This window comes from Trypanosoma melophagium (genome assembly GCF_022059095.1).
Source record: "Trypanosoma melophagium isolate St. Kilda chromosome Unknown ctg11segment0, whole genome shotgun sequence".
Lineage (NCBI taxonomy): Eukaryota > Euglenozoa > Kinetoplastea > Trypanosomatida > Trypanosomatidae > Trypanosoma > Trypanosoma melophagium.
Window position 1 is genome coordinate 133951 of NW_027125137.1, and position 17956 is coordinate 151906.

General features: G+C 41.1%; 8 protein-coding genes across 8 annotated transcripts; all 8 read left to right on the forward strand.

Moving 5' to 3' along the window:
- Window positions 1-367: 367 nt before the first annotated feature.
- On the forward strand, window positions 368-1561 carry LSM04_006857 (Peptidase M20; the record flags this gene model as incomplete). The annotated part of the gene is made up of 1 exon (XM_067330423.1): window positions 368-1561. One exon carries the CDS (start codon window positions 368-370, stop codon window positions 1559-1561), a length of 1194 nt encoding a protein of 397 aa, XP_067194597.1.
- Window positions 1562-2092: 531 nt separating this feature from the next.
- On the forward strand, window positions 2093-3286 carry LSM04_009394 (Peptidase M20; the record flags this gene model as incomplete). Its single annotated transcript, XM_067330424.1, has 1 exon — window positions 2093-3286. The coding sequence occupies one exon, from the start codon at window positions 2093-2095 to the stop codon at window positions 3284-3286; it is 1194 nt and encodes a 397-aa protein (XP_067194657.1).
- Window positions 3287-3817: 531 nt separating this feature from the next.
- On the forward strand, window positions 3818-5011 carry LSM04_009051 (Peptidase M20; the record flags this gene model as incomplete). Its single annotated transcript, XM_067330426.1, has 1 exon — window positions 3818-5011. One exon carries the CDS (start codon window positions 3818-3820, stop codon window positions 5009-5011), a length of 1194 nt encoding a protein of 397 aa, XP_067194647.1.
- Window positions 5012-5543: 532 nt separating this feature from the next.
- On the forward strand, window positions 5544-6662 carry LSM04_008128 (Peptidase M20; the record flags this gene model as incomplete). The annotated part of the gene is made up of 1 exon (XM_067330427.1): window positions 5544-6662. The coding sequence occupies one exon, from the start codon at window positions 5544-5546 to the stop codon at window positions 6660-6662; it is 1119 nt and encodes a 372-aa protein (XP_067194623.1).
- An 886-nt stretch (window positions 6663-7548) lies between these two features.
- Window positions 7549-8301, forward strand: LSM04_006327 (uncharacterized protein; the record flags this gene model as incomplete). Its single annotated transcript, XM_067330428.1, has 1 exon — window positions 7549-8301. The coding sequence occupies one exon, from the start codon at window positions 7549-7551 to the stop codon at window positions 8299-8301; it is 753 nt and encodes a 250-aa protein (XP_067194581.1).
- Window positions 8302-9693: 1392 nt separating this feature from the next.
- Window positions 9694-10770, forward strand: LSM04_002232 (uncharacterized protein; the record flags this gene model as incomplete). The annotated part of the gene is made up of 1 exon (XM_067330429.1): window positions 9694-10770. One exon carries the CDS (start codon window positions 9694-9696, stop codon window positions 10768-10770), a length of 1077 nt encoding a protein of 358 aa, XP_067194483.1.
- A 1190-nt stretch (window positions 10771-11960) lies between these two features.
- Window positions 11961-13598, forward strand: LSM04_006873 (tRNA-dihydrouridine synthase; the record flags this gene model as incomplete). The annotated part of the gene is made up of 1 exon (XM_067330430.1): window positions 11961-13598. The coding sequence occupies one exon, from the start codon at window positions 11961-11963 to the stop codon at window positions 13596-13598; it is 1638 nt and encodes a 545-aa protein (XP_067194598.1).
- A 607-nt stretch (window positions 13599-14205) lies between these two features.
- On the forward strand, window positions 14206-17124 carry LSM04_002206 (zinc finger protein; the record flags this gene model as incomplete). Its single annotated transcript, XM_067330431.1, has 1 exon — window positions 14206-17124. One exon carries the CDS (start codon window positions 14206-14208, stop codon window positions 17122-17124), a length of 2919 nt encoding a protein of 972 aa, XP_067194482.1.
- Window positions 17125-17956: the final 832 nt, after the last annotated feature.

The following is a 17956-nucleotide window of genomic DNA, read 5'->3' on the forward strand; positions in this document are numbered from 1 at the left end:
GTGTACTTTGTTCCGCAATATTCCCTGTTTTTAATACAAAAACACTTTTCAAGATCGGTGGTTCTTTATGTTTAAATGTTCTTGTAATGAATAAACTATAATTTTAGAGCTTGCTTAAATAGGTACTCGTTACGTATGATTATTCCTCTGGTACTACACGCCGTGACCGTATTATGACCCTCTGGAAGAGGGCCATATTTCTAGAATACGCCCACACAGAGACATCCATACCATTCTATTGTATTTACCCCTCTTCCTCTTACTCTTCCTGTTTCTCTTCATTTCTTTTTCTCTTTTTCTCGTTTTTAACCCCTTTCCTAGATTGCATTTTATCCAACAAGACCCAGTAATTGTGCGACCCCCACTGATGGCGACACAGGCGATGAACCACAGGCAGTGGCTGGAGAAGCTCATTGCGTTCGACACAACGAGCCGCAACTCCAACCTCGACCTCATCCAATACTGCAGGGAGTACCTGGAGGGCCTCGGTGTGAAGTGCACGCTTTTGTACAACGCGGAGAAGACGAAGGCGAATCTGTGGGCAACGCTGCCGGGCGACGGCGGTGTGACGGACGGCGGCATCATTCTCTCCGGCCACACGGACGTTGTGCCGGTGGACGGGCAGTCGTGGGACACCGATCCGTTCACGCTAACAGAGAAGGACGGCCGGCTGTACGGGCGGGGCACATCCGACATGAAGGGATTCATCGCTGTTGCGATGTCGCTGACACCGGAGTTCCTCCGCATGCGGCGTGCGAGGCCGATCCACTTTTCGTGGTCATACGATGAGGAAGTGGGCTGTCTCGGCGGCAAGGCGCTTGCAGAGTATCTGCGGGATAACAATATCAAGGCAGATGGGTGCATTATTGGCGAGCCCACAGGAATGCTGGTTCTCAAGGGTAACAAAGGGAGGTGTGAATACACTGTTCGTGTGCGTGGGAAGGCAGTGCACTCGTCGTTTGCGCTAACAGACAAAGGGTGCAACGCCATTGATTATGCCATGAAGTTCATTGCGAAGGTACGTGAGATGGGTGAGGAGTTCCGTCGAAGTGGCCACCGGGATAATGACTTTGTTGTTCCCTTCACGACGCTCTCAACCAACCTCATCAAGGGAGGCAACGCCGGCAACACTGTCCCCGCCGAGTGTGAGTTCTCCTTCGAGTTCCGTAACCTTCCGCATGACTCTGCATCCACAATCGACAGCCGTCTGCGATCATACGTGGACAATGAGCTGCTCCCAGCCATGAGGGCGGAGTTTGCGGATGCCAGCATTGAGATCAGTGCAGTTGGTCCAACGCCGCCCTTTGAAGGGAGTGAGGAGTCAGCCATTGTCAAGCTTGCACGCACCATAACGGGGGATAAAGGGGTTTGGAAGGTTGCTGGCTGCACAGAGGCGGGCTACTTTGCTGGTGTGGCTGGTGTTCCCACAGTGGTGTGTGGTCCCTATGGTGATGCAGTTCACTGTGCCAATGAGTACGTGACTGTGTCACAGTTGGAGAAGTGTCGTGAATTCCTTCTGAAGGTTGCGGAGAGCCTCAAACCCTCTTGCGCCCATCTGTAGAGCTTATTATCTTTTTTTTTTGTGAGAATATTGTGGAATAAATTGTTTCTTGTTTTAAGTAATTATTATTAGTTTTCTGCTATTTTTTTGTTATTAGTCACTACTATATCTCCAAAATTCGCCAAGAAGTTTGTTTTTTTCTTTTTTGTATCACTAGAACCTAAGTGTACTTTGTTCCGCAATATTCCCTGTTTTTAATACAAAAACACTTTTCAAGATCGGTGGTTCTTTATGTTTAAATGTTCTTGTAATGAATAAACTATAATTTTGGAGCTTGCTTAAATAGGTACTCGTTACGTATGATTATTCCTCTGGTACTACACGCCGTGACCGTATTATGACCCTCTGGAAGAGGGCCATATTTCTAGAATACGCCCACACAGAGACATCCATACCATTCTATTGTATTTACCCCTCTTCCTCTTACTCTTCCTGTTTCTCTTCATTTCTTTTTCTCTTTTTCTCGTTTTTAACCCCTTTCCTAGATTGCATTTTATCCAACAAGACCCAGTAATTGTGCGACCCCCACTGATGGCGACACAGGCGATGAACCACAGGCAGTGGCTGGAGAAGCTCATTGCGTTCGACACAACGAGCCGCAACTCCAACCTCGACCTCATCCAATACTGCAGGGAGTACCTGGAGGGCCTCGGTGTGAAGTGCACGCTTTTGTACAACGCGGAGAAGACGAAGGCGAATCTGTGGGCAACGCTGCCGGGCGACGGCGGTGTGACGGACGGCGGCATCATTCTCTCCGGCCACACGGACGTTGTGCCGGTGGACGGGCAGTCGTGGGACACCGATCCGTTCACGCTAACAGAGAAGGACGGCCGGCTGTACGGGCGGGGCACATCCGACATGAAGGGATTCATCGCTGTTGCGATGTCGCTGACACCGGAGTTCCTCCGCATGCGGCGTGCGAGGCCGATCCACTTTTCGTGGTCATACGATGAGGAAGTGGGCTGTCTCGGCGGCAAGGCGCTTGCAGAGTATCTGCGGGATAACAATATCAAGGCAGATGGGTGCATTATTGGCGAGCCCACAGGAATGCTGGTTCTCAAGGGTAACAAAGGGAGGTGTGAATACACTGTTCGTGTGCGTGGGAAGGCAGTGCACTCGTCGTTTGCGCTAACAGACAAAGGGTGCAACGCCATTGATTATGCCATGAAGTTCATTGCGAAGGTACGTGAGATGGGTGAGGAGTTCCGTCGAAGTGGCCACCGGGATAATGACTTTGTTGTTCCCTTCACGACGCTCTCAACCAACCTCATCAAGGGAGGCAACGCCGGCAACACTGTCCCCGCCGAGTGTGAGTTCTCCTTCGAGTTCCGTAACCTTCCGCATGACTCTGCATCCACAATCGACAGCCGTCTGCGATCATACGTGGACAATGAGCTGCTCCCAGCCATGAGGGCGGAGTTTGCGGATGCCAGCATTGAGATCAGTGCAGTTGGTCCAACGCCGCCCTTTGAAGGGAGTGAGGAGTCAGCCATTGTCAAGCTTGCACGCACCATAACGGGGGATAAAGGGGTTTGGAAGGTTGCTGGCTGCACAGAGGCGGGCTACTTTGCTGGTGTGGCTGGTGTTCCCACAGTGGTGTGTGGTCCCTATGGTGATGCAGTTCACTGTGCCAATGAGTACGTGACTGTGTCACAGTTGGAGAAGTGTCGTGAATTCCTTCTGAAGGTTGCGGAGAGCCTCAAACCCTCTTGCGCCCATCTGTAGAGCTTATTATCTTTTTTTTTTGTGAGAATATTGTGGAATAAATTGTTTCTTGTTTTAAGTAATTATTATTAGTTTTCTGCTATTTTTTTGTTATTAGTCACTACTATATCTCCAAAATTCGCCAAGAAGTTTGTTTTTTTCTTTTTTGTATCACTAGAACCTAAGTGTACTTTGTTCCGCAATATTCCCTGTTTTTAATACAAAAACACTTTTCAAGATCGGTGGTTCTTTATGTTTAAATGTTCTTGTAATGAATAAACTATAATTTTGGAGCTTGCTTAAATAGGTACTCGTTACGTATGATTATTCCTCTGGTACTACACGCCGTGACCGTATTATGACCCTCTGGAAGAGGGCCATATTTCTAGAATACGCCCACACAGAGACATCCATACCATTCTATTGTATTTACCCCTCTTCCTCTTACTCTTCCTGTTTCTCTTCATTTCTTTTTCTCTTTTTCTCGTTTTTAACCCCTTTCCTAGATTGCATTTTATCCAACAAGACCCAGTAATTGTGCGACCCCCACTGATGGCGACACAGGCGATGAACCACAGGCAGTGGCTGGAGAAGCTCATTGCGTTCGACACAACGAGCCGCAACTCCAACCTCGACCTCATCCAATACTGCAGGGAGTACCTGGAGGGCCTCGGTGTGAAGTGCACGCTTTTGTACAACGCGGAGAAGACGAAGGCGAATCTGTGGGCAACGCTGCCGGGCGACGGCGGTGTGACGGACGGCGGCATCATTCTCTCCGGCCACACGGACGTTGTGCCGGTGGACGGGCAGTCGTGGGACACCGATCCGTTCACGCTAACAGAGAAGGACGGCCGGCTGTACGGGCGGGGCACATCCGACATGAAGGGATTCATCGCTGTTGCGATGTCGCTGACACCGGAGTTCCTCCGCATGCGGCGTGCGAGGCCGATCCACTTTTCGTGGTCATACGATGAGGAAGTGGGCTGTCTCGGCGGCAAGGCGCTTGCAGAGTATCTGCGGGATAACAATATCAAGGCAGATGGGTGCATTATTGGCGAGCCCACAGGAATGCTGGTTCTCAAGGGTAACAAAGGGAGGTGTGAATACACTGTTCGTGTGCGTGGGAAGGCAGTGCACTCGTCGTTTGCGCTAACAGACAAAGGGTGCAACGCCATTGATTATGCCATGAAGTTCATTGCGAAGGTACGTGAGATGGGTGAGGAGTTCCGTCGAAGTGGCCACCGGGATAATGACTTTGTTGTTCCCTTCACGACGCTCTCAACCAACCTCATCAAGGGAGGCAACGCCGGCAACACTGTCCCCGCCGAGTGTGAGTTCTCCTTCGAGTTCCGTAACCTTCCGCATGACTCTGCATCCACAATCGACAGCCGTCTGCGATCATACGTGGACAATGAGCTGCTCCCAGCCATGAGGGCGGAGTTTGCGGATGCCAGCATTGAGATCAGTGCAGTTGGTCCAACGCCGCCCTTTGAAGGGAGTGAGGAGTCAGCCATTGTCAAGCTTGCACGCACCATAACGGGGGATAAGGCTGTTCGGAAGTGTGCCCCCTGCACAGAGGCGGGCTACTTTGCTGGTGTGGCTGGTGTTCCCACAGTGGTGTGTGGTCCCTATGGTGATGCAATTCACTGTGCCAATGAGTACGTGACTGTGTCACAGTTGGAGAAGTGTCGTGAATTCCTTCTGAAGGTTGCGGAGAGCCTCAAACCCTCTTGCGCCCATCTGTAAAGCTTATTATCTTTTTTTTTTGTGAGAATATTGTGGAATAAATTGTTTCTTGTTTTAAGTAATTATTATTAGTTTTTTGCTCTTTTTTTTGTTATTAGTCACTACTATATCTCCAAAATTCGCCAAGAAGTTTGTTTTTTTCTTTTTTGTATCACTAGAACCTAAGTGTACTTTGTTCCGCAATATTCCCTGTTTTTAATACAAAAACACTTTTCAAGATCGGTGGTTCTTTATGTTTAAATGTTCTTGTAATGAATAAACTATAATTTTGGAGCTTGCTTAAATAGGTACTCGTTACGTATGATTATTCCTCTGGTACTACACGCCGTGACCGTATTATGACCCTCTGGAAGAGGGCCATATTTCTAGAATACGCCCACACAGAGACATCCATACCATTCTATTGTATTTACCCCTCTTCCTCTTACTCTTCCTGTTTCTCTTCATTTCTTTTTCTCTTTTTCTCGTTTTTAACCCCTTTCCTAGATTGCATTTTATCCAACAAGACCCAGTAATTGTGCGACCCCCACTGATGGCGACACAGGCGATGAACCACAGGCAGTGGCTGGAGAAGCTCATTGCGTTCGACACAACGAGCCGCAACTCCAACCTCGACCTCATCCAATACTGCAGGGAGTACCTGGAGGGCCTCGGTGTGAAGTGCACGCTTTTGTACAACGCGGAGAAGACGAAGGCGAATCTGTGGGCAACGCTGCCGGGCGACGGCGGTGTGACGGACGGCGGCATCATTCTCTCCGGCCACACGGACGTTGTGCCGGTGGACGGGCAGTCGTGGGACACCGGTCCGTTCACGCTAACAGAGAAGGACGGCCGGCTGTACGGGCGGGGCACATCCGACATGAAGGGATTCATCGCTGTTGCGATGTCGCTGACACCGGAGTTCCTCCGCATGCGGCGTGCGAGGCCGATCCACTTTTCGTGGTCATACGATGAGGAAATGGGCTGTCTCGGCGGCAAGGCGCTTGCAGAGTATCTGCGGGATAACAATATCAAGGCAGATGGGTGCATTATTGGCGAGCCCACAGGAATGGGGGTTTTTACCGGTAATGATATCATATCTAGGTGGTATATTTCTATTTTTGGTAGGGGTGTGAACTCTCTTTTTTCGCTTGCGGAGCGAGGTGTTGATATAACGGATTATGTGTCTAAAGTAATTTTAATGATTAGTAATTTACTGAGTTATGGTAACCAGTGTGTTTTTGATAATGACTATATCGCGTCGATGACGATGCTTTCAAACGGTCTGAGAAAGAAGAAATACGATGCAAGTATGGTGCCTGCTGATTGTATCTTTTTATTTGATTGTTATCCCCCTTCTTTTAGGCATATATCTGTACTTTTGTATCTTGTTCAGGAATACGTAGATAAGGAATTACTCCCACCGTTGCGGTTGGAGTTTCCGGATGCTTGTATTGAAGTGGATGTGTCATGTGGTTGTAGTAATATATATTCCGGGGAACAATTAGAGCCCCAGTGTCTTGGACCGTTTTTTCTATTTTGTTTTCATGGCAAGGAACGTTATATGGATAACTCCACAGAGTTTGTGAAGTTAAAATACATGTTTCAACTAAGGAACTTTCTTCTTCGTGAGCTGACTTTTGTTTCTAGAGGTCATAATTCTCATCTTTAGTTATGCTGTGGTTGTTGTTGTAGTTTTTTTTCGTTTTTATGTGGGTATTGAATTATGTGGACATTAAAGACTTTTACAGAATTTTTTATAAAATGGTTTACCTAAATTTTAAAGTATGTTTTTTTTGTTGTTTTTCTTTTTGCCTCTGTGAAGATATCTTTATATATATATATATATATATATATATATATATATATATTTCTACTTACAACTGTGCCACAAAAATGTGGTGGCGTTAGCTTTATCTATCTATTTTTAGTTGTCATGTTTTGATGTTTTTTAAGGTGTTTGACGGCTGGTAGTATGTGTTGATACTGTTACTTTGTTTTGTTTTTCTCTTATCCTGTTCTTTTTCATCCTCTTCTTTATTGCAATTTTTTTTCTCTCTTTCTCTCTGTTTTATTTACATTTTGTGTTTCCCTGCTGTAAAAAGCCTTTCACAAGAAACTTTGTAAGAGTTACTATTATTTCCGTTTGTTTTACAGACAACACACAAACCACACCTGAGTACACCGAAGAGAAGGATTTTTTGTTTTTTTACCAGTCTCAGTTTGTTTACTATATATATATATATATATATATATATATATATATATTTTTATTTATTTATTTATTTAATAGATTCGTTAAGTAGACAAAGGGATTTATTCCTTTATTAACTATAGTATCTAGAAAAAAAAGCAACAAAGAAAGGAACCAACTTCTGCATTGGAGTACTACACGGAATTCGCCTCCTCTTACCTCACGGACGCTACAAGTGAACATACCCCACAAAAAAAAAACTCTACAGAACGAGTGTGACGATATTATCTTATTATATCGACTCTCTCAAACACATACACACACACTATTCTTTTTCTGTTTGTTTTACTGTTTGTGAATACGCATGTGTGCCTTTTTGCTCGTTCGGGCGAACCACCGCTTTATTCGCGACGCCTTTTCCCTCCTTTCTCCCGATTCCCCAGACGATTCCCAATCGAATCATCACAATAACCGTCGCAATCGCCATCGTGATCGCCATCATCATAATCGTCATAACAACGAAAACAGCAACAATATCCGTTATATCAACAACAACAGCACCAGTTATCCGCCTCAACAGAACAATATTAATAACATTAACAATATTAATAATAATAATAATAATAATGATAATAATAGAGAGTCTGTGGATGGTACTGCTGCAATGCCTACTATTCCCGGCTACCCGCTGGAGAATTACGTCCGGCCCCCCCGCCGCCCCCGCAACACCCGCACGTTTCTTCTCCCCGACGGCCGCACAGTTCTGCGAGTGGCGGATGTGCGAAAAGTCCCCGTTGCCGGCCCGCCACCTGGAAGCAATAATAATAATAATGATAATAATAAGGAACGCATCGCATCTCCAACAGTGTACGGGCGGGCGGTTTATGCGCCGCGAACCGCCGCGGAAGTGCGAGGGGCGAGTTTTTACGATCCAGCCGTCACGAACAGCAGCCGGAATACGTCTTTTGTGTGCGGCACACCGCAGCGGGAGAGGACGACGGGTAGTGATGGGTTCAGTACACATGAGGAGAGGGAGAAGGTGGTGTTGTGTGAGCCGTTAATCTTGGAAATGAAGTTAAGTGAGAAGAAGAAGAAAAGAGGGAAAAGGGGGCTCTAATGTGTGATTGATTGATTGATTTGGATGGGCTTGTATGAGTGGTGGGATACAGTTAAACAGCAGAAGAAAATAAGGAAAAATATGAGGGGACTATATATATATATATATGATTATATGAATACTTTTATATAATGAAGAGTGGTAGTGGAGGAGAGAGGAAAAGCAGTTATTTGTTCTCTGCTATTTTTAGTATTATTATTTTTTTTACGTATGAGGTAAACGAAAGTGATTGTTTTGGATTCTCTTTTCTTTTTTGCTTTCTTTTTTTTGTGAACGAGGTGCGTTCTAAGCGTCGTTCAAGTGTGGTTTTATGTGTCTTTTTTTTGTTTTCTTGCTTTATATATATTTATATATATCATGTATGTTTATATATCTTTGTTTGTGAAATCAATATTTTTATCTTTATTCCCCTTACTAATATTACTACTATTGGGATAAGGCGAAAATGTGGGGGGACAAATGAGATGAAATTAAAACGAAAAAAAACGAAACAATATTATTAAATAATTGCATTGAAATTTGTTCTTTTAATAACCTTCATTGCACGTGTGCAATGTGTATTTATATTTATATTTACAAATATCGATCTGTATTATATTTGTATATGGTATATCTGTAGATAGATGCAGAGAGAGGCATGTTTCTATATTTATAGTACATATTTTATTATTGCATATTGTGCGTTATTATCAGTGATATATATATATATATATATATATATAGTATGTATGTCTCTGTGTATGTTAACTGTGCATTCTTTTATGTATTTTTTTATTCATGCATTCATTTTATTTTTCTTGGTCGTCATCACATATATTTTGTAGGTGGCCCAGCGATACAATAGCATCATGAACAGTAAAGAAAAGGGGAAAATAAGAAGTAGAAATCCGTTCACCTCTTTCCTTCCTTCTTTAGTATTATTATTACTATTGTTATTATTGTTTTGAATTCATATTGATTCGTCCTTTTTTCCCTCTTCCCCTTTATTATGTTTCGTTACACTCGTATGGTTTTTGTTACGAAACATCGTTTCTCTTTTCATTCTTGTTTATTTATTTATTTATTTTTATTTATTTGCATAAAAGTCTCTACCCCCTTCCACTCCTGGTCCCTTTTATACCCCTTCTATCTATCCATCTAAATATATATATATATATATATATATATATATTATTTATTTATTTATTTATTTATTTATTTATTTTTATTTATTTATTTACTCTTCTTATTCCTATTCTTATTTATATTTCTATTACAGGCACACAAACCATCCACACAACAAGGAAATAACCCCCACAGAAAAAAACAAAAAAAGCAGACCATACATGTCAATACACAAATATACATATATATATACATATAAATATACATAGAACAGAACAAAAAAAAAAGATGAGCACTATAGATTTCATGGTGGGTCTCATTATTGGCGGATTCGTCTTCCTCGCCGCCCTGTTGGGTCTTATCGTTTTTCTCTGCTATCGTTTCAAGTGGAACGCCGACGACTTTGGCCGGCCGGGCGAAGAAATGAACGGCGTGCCGCTGCAGTCGAGAGTCCCGCAGTTGACGGACGAACAGCGGCGGCAGCGATCACGTTTTATGCGGAGAGTCCAAAGACGACTGGGAAGAAGAGAGGAACGATTAAGGCAATTAAGAGCATTAAGAGGAGAAGAAAATAATAATAATAATAATAATAATAATAATAATAATAATAATAGTAATAGTAATAATGAAGATAGTGAGATGATATTGGGATCGCCGAGTACAACTCACACGCATGGGAGTAATTCCCGCTGGTTTCGCCGTACGTTAAGTGATGGAAGTGAAACCTGCACGACGATTGCGAGTTCGGGTGTGGTGTACGGCAGAGGAGAATATCTCTCACGTCGTAATAACGCCCCAAGTGATACATTATCTACATATGAACAACAATCACAATCGCAATTAAATGATTTACAGAAACGACGGAAACGCCGCAGACGTCAAGGAGGAGGCGATACGAATAGGAATAATATTCCATACGGTGGATGGACGGAATTCAGCGGTACAGATAGTCGTAGTAGTAGTAATAGTAGTACCAATAGTAGTAAAAGTAGTATTAGTACTAGTAATAGTATTCATCAGATTAATACTAATAATAATATTACTAATAGTATTACTACAGATAGTCAACGTAACTGTAATTATTGCCGTGATGGTGGTTTAACAGCCAAGAGTGATACCGATCATCCTCATCACACAGACACAATCCATCAACAACAACAACAACAAACAACAAAAAAGAAACACACTGCTGTTCCAATAGCAATAAAAAAGAATGAACATCCGCCACATGTTTCACGCCGCGGTGTAATTGAACAGAATGTCGCCATGAGTGGTTTCTTCACATCTAATGAAGTGGAGTGGAACCGCGAACCGATTGTTCTGCAGGTACCTATTATGTCTGGTACAGATAATACACATGTGTGAGAATGTTGAGATATATATAGATATATATATATATAGAGAGAGAGAGAGATAATGGATAGATGGATATTGTCATCTGAGGCCGTGTATTTTTGGGTTTCTATTGACTTATTTATATTTGTATATATATATATGGTATTTCCTTGTTTGTGTGATGTCTTCACAATAAAGGGCGAAAGAGCGAATGAACCTCTTTTTTTTCTTCAGAAGATAAATTCTTTTTCTTCCTTCTTTTGTTTTTTTTTTTTTGTTTTTCTAATATTTTTCGTTTTTTGATTTTTTTTTCGGGGGAATTCTTCTGTTTTTTCTTCTTTTCTTTACTTTTTATTGTTGAGGTCGAAACTTTTGTTTTCGTTTTTTTCTCTTGTTGTGCGTTTTCTGGGCGTTTCCTTTCTATATATTATCATCGGTGGACAATTGACGTCAACATCGATCTTCCATTTAATTAATGAATTATGAGCGATAATAATAATAATAGTAATAGTAATAGTAATAATAAAGGAGAGGATATATCTAAATATGGACAATAAAGGCAGTCAATCATACTATTTTTTTCTTAAAAGTTTACAAACAGACACACACACACACAAATCATGCAACAAATAGATAAGTGCATGTTTCTATTGGTTATCCTCTCGCTTTATCATGTTTTCCTGTTTTTTTTTCTATATCTATATCTATTTACTTCTCTTTTTTGTAATCTTATTATTGCTGCGGATGATTATGCTTTAATCTGTTTTAATTGAGGTACTTTATTGGTTGTGTAAACATAAATAAATATAAAGATATGTATATATAATTATATAGACTGTGTGTATGTTTTTTTTTGTTAATAGTTCACACAGATAGATATATCTATCTCTGTGTGTAACGCTGGTGTGTTTGTTTAATACCTTTATAGGTCTTTATTTACCTACTGCTTATGCGTATCTGCGATAGATATTTGCGATAGCTTTTCACTCAGTGATATATATATATATATATATAATTTTATGTTAATTTCTGCAAGAACAATTACTATGCCGCTATCTCATATTTTTACTGTGATGTGTTCTCCTCTTCTTCTCCCATTACTATTATTATTATTATTATTATTATTATTATTATTATTATTATTATTATTCCTGTTCTTTTTCACTTTTCTTTCTTCTCAGTGTATATAGATATATTACTATACATATATATGTATATATATGGCGTACAATGAAGCGGCATTAGAACCATATCGTGAACTCGTACGCCGCGGTGAACCATTCCGTTCTCTCTCCTGCCCGTACTGTAATGGCAGCCGCAGTCCCACCGTTAAACACATCGACCCGGCGAGGAAACCACAATCCCCGTGGGAATTTTGGAATAATATTGTATGTGCCCCCACTAATACTAATAACAATAATAACAATAGTAATAATAATAGTAATAATAGTAATAATAATAATAATAATAATAATAATAATAATAATAATAATAATAATAATAATAATAATAATAATAATAATAATAATAATAATAATAAAGAAAGGCCCATGTTGGTAGTGGGTCCAATGGTAGATCAGAGTGAATTGCCATTTCGACTGCTCTGTCGTCGTTATGGTGCCACACTGGCGTACACACCAATGTTGCATGCGAGGAGCTTTGCACAGAGTGCACAATACCGCCAACGGTACTTCTCCACCACTCCCATGAATAATAATAATAATAATAATACTAATAATAATAATAATAATAATAATAATAATAATAATAGTAATAGTAATAATAATAATGAAAGTGATCACCCACTCTTTGTGCAGTTCTGTGCCAATGATGCCGACACACTTTTGGCGGCGGCCCGTTATGTTGAAAACAACTGCGAGGCGGTTGATATCAATTTGGGTTGCCCGCAGGGAATTGCACGGCGTGGAGTTTACGGTTCCTTTCTCATGGAAGACTGGGAACGTGTACACTCTCTGCTGCACTGCTTAGCGGTGGAACTGCGAGTCCCAGTAACGGCAAAGATGCGTGTATTTGATGATGTGGCGTTAACATTAAAATACGCCGAGATGCTGCGGGATTGCGGAATTGCCGTTCTCTGCGTACATGGACGTACACGAAAGATGAAGGGGCAAGAAACGGGATTGGCGAATATAAATATCATACAATGTATACATGAACACCTGCGTGGGAGTATTCCTGTTATTGCGAATGGAAATGTATTAACATCTATGGATGTTTGGCGAAATTTAGTGGAGACGAAATGTGAGGGATATATGTGTGCAGAGCCACTCTTGTGGGATCCACGCCTATTTGCCCATTCTCAACAAGAGAAAGGAAAAGACGATACTTATAAATATAAATATAAGGAAGAAGAGGAAGAAGATCAGACTATACGTAGTGGTCGTCTCTTTGGGGAATGTCGTACAAAAAGATTAGCGGCTATTGCGACCGCGGAGGAATATGTGGAACTCGTACGGCGTTATCCGGTCGATTTGGGATTTGTAAAGGCGCATTTATTTAAAATGTTATTTCACAGTTATGAGATGCATCCACACCTGCAGGATTGGTTGGCTAACTTTAACGGTCATAATAATAATAATAATAGCAATAGTAATACGAGTAATGAGGATGATTATGAAAAGGAAGGGAATATGAATACGGTGGTGGTGGTGGAGGATTACTTTACAATGGGATTAAATGCATTATCTCAACACTTACGGGATTTACGAGCGGCAGAACTTTCCTGCGGTGTGATTGGGCCACAACCAAAGCGGCAACAACAAATAAATGCGAATAAAAAGAAAGAATTATGTGAGGATGTGTTTGCCGAGGATGAAGTATTTGGTATCGATTTTTAAATTATATACACCCTAATGGAGATGTGATTGAATGTTGATGTTTCTTATTGTTATTATTATTGTTGTTATTATTATGGTTATGGATTAGAATTTTAGCATTGTTTTCTTTATATATATATATATATATATGGTGTTTTCTTTCGTTGTGTCTATTGGATATGTTTTTCTTTCTTTTTTTCTGTCCCTTCTCTTTAATTGACAGTAGTGCTGGGGTGAAGTTTGGAGGTCTAAAAGGAGTATTATTAGTGACAGTCATAAGCCACCAGTGAAAACCCAAAGAGAGTTACATAAAGAATAGGGAATATTGAAATTGAAAAGAAAAAACAAATTAAGTATATATATATATATATATATATATATATATATATATATTGAAATCGTAGAATAAAATTCAGTTGTATCTTAACAAATAAGAAGAAAAGCAGGCATACATAGGTATTTATATTGAAAGGAAAAATAAGGTAAATATATAGATATATACCATTTATACTATTTACCTTGATTGTTTTTTTTTTATCATTTCAAAAAAACCCTTTCTCAGTCCTTGTAGTATAATTATTACCATTGTTAAGAGAAAGCTTAAGAAGGAAATAAAAATAAAATAAATATGCGACTGATGTCACGTAACCGTCATTTCTTCGTATGTATTGCCATCGTCATTATTCTACTGGTGACAATTCCATTTGCGGCTTATGGCTATGAACATCAACAACAAGATAAAAAAGAAGCAGAAAAGGTAAAATCGAGAATTGAGTTAATTGCAAGTCAAATGCAGGCGTCACTCGGCCCTCCTATTGCCTTTGCCACACTTGCGGTTGTTACCAGTAGTGAAAGTAGTAATAGTAATTATTATAACAATAACCCAAATGACCTAGAGGATATTTTTTCTCTAAGTTCCGATGATGCCAATCTAAAAGGCCATGAGATTATTGATATCCCTCCCTCATTTATTCAAATACAAGATCAGGTACGAAATATGGGTTCTAAGAGTGGTATAGCGTATGTTGATGTGACAGAGGACTCTCGATATCTTATGAATATAACGGGAGAGGCAGGAAATATAATTAACATTGTGGCCCAACTGCGTGAACATCGCTATGAAGACAGTATCTCAATAGACAATTGTCGTGGGTATTACATTAATGTGGAAGTTCGTCAAGTGGATGAGAATAGTAATAATGCCGTATCCTCCACCCCAAGTGCGTGGTCGTTATTTTGGAATGCGATTGCCACTATGCTCGATAACAGTGCATTCTGCGAATTACTCCCTACAGTGATGTTGCGTGTGGAACCAACACCGGTGGATCGATCGTATTATTTCATTATTAACGCCCGCCGTGGTTATATGGCGCTGGCGAGTAATTTCACCTGTAAAATGCGTGTATATGTGGAACAGGTCTCTGCAGAAACGGTATGGTGGCAGCAGAATGCCTTTGCCCTCATTCTCCCACTATTTCTATTGATATGCACCGCCCCTTTTACATTGTGGCATATTCATCTCATTCCATCCTATATTGTGGATATTGATATTCTCAGTTGGATGTGGTATCCACCGTACGTACTGCGGGATTTTGTATTATCTATTGTGAGAAGTTTATATGCAATTGTGTGGGGATTTTACGCCGAGCGGCGGGAACAGCAGCGGCAGCGGGAGTTGGAAGAACAACACCGGCGTATTATGCAAGAAGCGGCAAATCGTCAAAATGCACAAAACACACTATTAACAACAACATCAGCATCAACATTACTCTTTCAACAACAACATAATCATCATCAACAAAGTCAAGAAGAACAAGAAAGGCAAGAAAGAGGAGAAGAAGAAAGAAGAGATGAGAGTAATGATGGTTCTCATGAAAAGGGAAAAGAAGAAGAAAGAGGAGAAGAGGAAGATAAGCATAAACCAACAGTTGTGCGTATAACACAGTCCATTACAGGAGCTGCTGCCAAGAACACCGGAACACACAGTTCAAATAAGAAGAAACGCCATAACGCGGAGAAACAACAACTTCTTAGTAAACAAGCGGAGGAATATGAAGAAGAGGAGGATGATAATATGGTAGCATCTACGACTAGCCCTCGAGTGATAACAACAACGACAAAAGGAACACATTCTCCGAATAAATGTAGGGAAGAAAACAATGATAACAATAACAACAGTGATAACAACAATGCTCCTGCGTTGGCTGTTATGTTTGCGGCTGCTAATAATAATAATAATGGTAATGGTAATCCGTCTACAGTAACAACAGAGTCTCATGATGTGGCAGAAACATCAACGATGTGTGTAGTGCACGTACATGCACCCTCGGCACCACCACGGGAACTCTCAGTCAACCCACACACCACAGAGGATATGAATAACCAAAACCACAACGATAACAATAGCTCTCATCGTAAAGGCGGCGTTGGTGAGGAAAACCGTATGTTTCTATACAAACCCAGCGAAAACAGTAAACCCACAACAGGGGATTTCAATAAAAATAACAATAACAACAGTCATAGAAATCCGGAAGCGTCTGAAGATGACGAGGATGAACACATTTGTCGTATCTGCCGTGATGGGCCAGAGATAGAACGTCTTGTCTCTGCCTGTGAATGTACCGGTTCTGTGCGTTGGGTACATCGCAGTTGTTTGGATCGCTGGCGTCTTGCAAGTGCAAAGCGAAATATGCGGCATGTACAACGGTGTGAGATTTGCCGTCAACCCTTCCGTGTGGCCATTCGCCGCCGTACACTCTTACTACAGAGTTCACGACAGGTATTACGTACGGTTTTGCTTTTGTTATGTGTATTGACGTACTTTGTGGCCCTTGCCGTTCTTCTGCATGTTACATTTGGTGAAATGGCCTGCCGTACACCGTGGCGACGTGTTTCCTACTCCACGATGTTTTCTCTTGATGGTGCCGTTGTGACACTCTTTGCGTATTTACTCCTTACACTCCTCGCGGCTTTTGCGTTTGCGGCGGTTTACAGTCATTGGCACATGCGAGCGGAGACCACGGCACATGTGCAGGAGTTTCAACTCTTGCCTGTATTCTGGACTCGGCGTAATACGATGGCGGTGTGTGTTATTTATATTCTCGGAATTGTACACGCCCTCTCGTTTGGGTATTTGCTGAAACTCCTTATGTATCGCACTAGTACAGTGGTGTGGAACTGGGAGGCCTCGCCGTCTAGCGGGGCGGTGTTGTATATGATGTTTATTACATTTATTGTAAGTCTGGTGCGGTGGGTGCGGGACTGGCGGACGAATAGAAATGCACGACGACAGGGAGAAGAAGAAACGGGCATTCACGCTGTTGTGATTGAAGCTGGACAACCACCACCACCACCACAACAACAACAACAAGAACAGCAAGAAAGAGAAAGAGATGGGCATGCGTCATTAACTCATACAAACGAGAGGCGGGAGGAGCCACCGGCACAGGAGGGGGAAGTGAACAGTAATACCGTTGTACCACCGCAGATGCGCCCTATTCGAGCAGTGGAGTATTGCCCACGACGCCCAGTCATCAACCGATCGTGAGTAAAGAAGAAAAGTAAATAATACCACAAAAGAGAGAGAAAGAGAGAAAAGGAGAGAAAAAGAGATATATATATTATGATTTGTCTGTTTCCTTTTATCCATTATCATTACAGAATTTTGCTTTATATATCTGACTATGCGTTAAAGGAGAAGGATAGAAACAGTAATGATGAAAATAGCGACTATTCAGTTTTTGTTTTCGTAATGGTATTATTATTATTATTATTATTATTATTATTATTATTATTATTATTATTATTATTATTATTATTCGTTGCTCTCTTTTCAAAGTGAGGTCATCTACAGACGACTATATATTTATATTTATATTTATATTTATATGTATGTGTACGTCTGTGTTCAAATATATATAGACACGAGAAAACAAAAACGTATATAAAATTACTTTAAAGATCACCACGCTGTTTGGATGTATATCTGTTTCTGTGGATATGTATTGAATTAGTATTTTTTAAATTTAGGGGAAACTGTTTTCATCAAGAACTACAGCAACCGATTTTTTTCTTTTTTTCATTTTTCTTTTCGCTGTAGTACTTTTTGTGCCGCTGCGTGATCATTTCAAAGTTGACTTAACTCTTTCCTATCATATATTTGTGGGTACTGTATTACATACGTACATCCGTATTTGCAAGTTTATGCATAGTGATGCGTACACAAAAATAAACGTAGAGATCCATATATCAAAGTTTGACCGAATCATTTATGCTTTTTTAAATCCACCACCACTACTGCCTACTACAACGGTAGATCAACATTTTGATAGAATTGCCTCTCTTCTCTTTGGCTGTATACTGCTTTCATGTTTTACAAC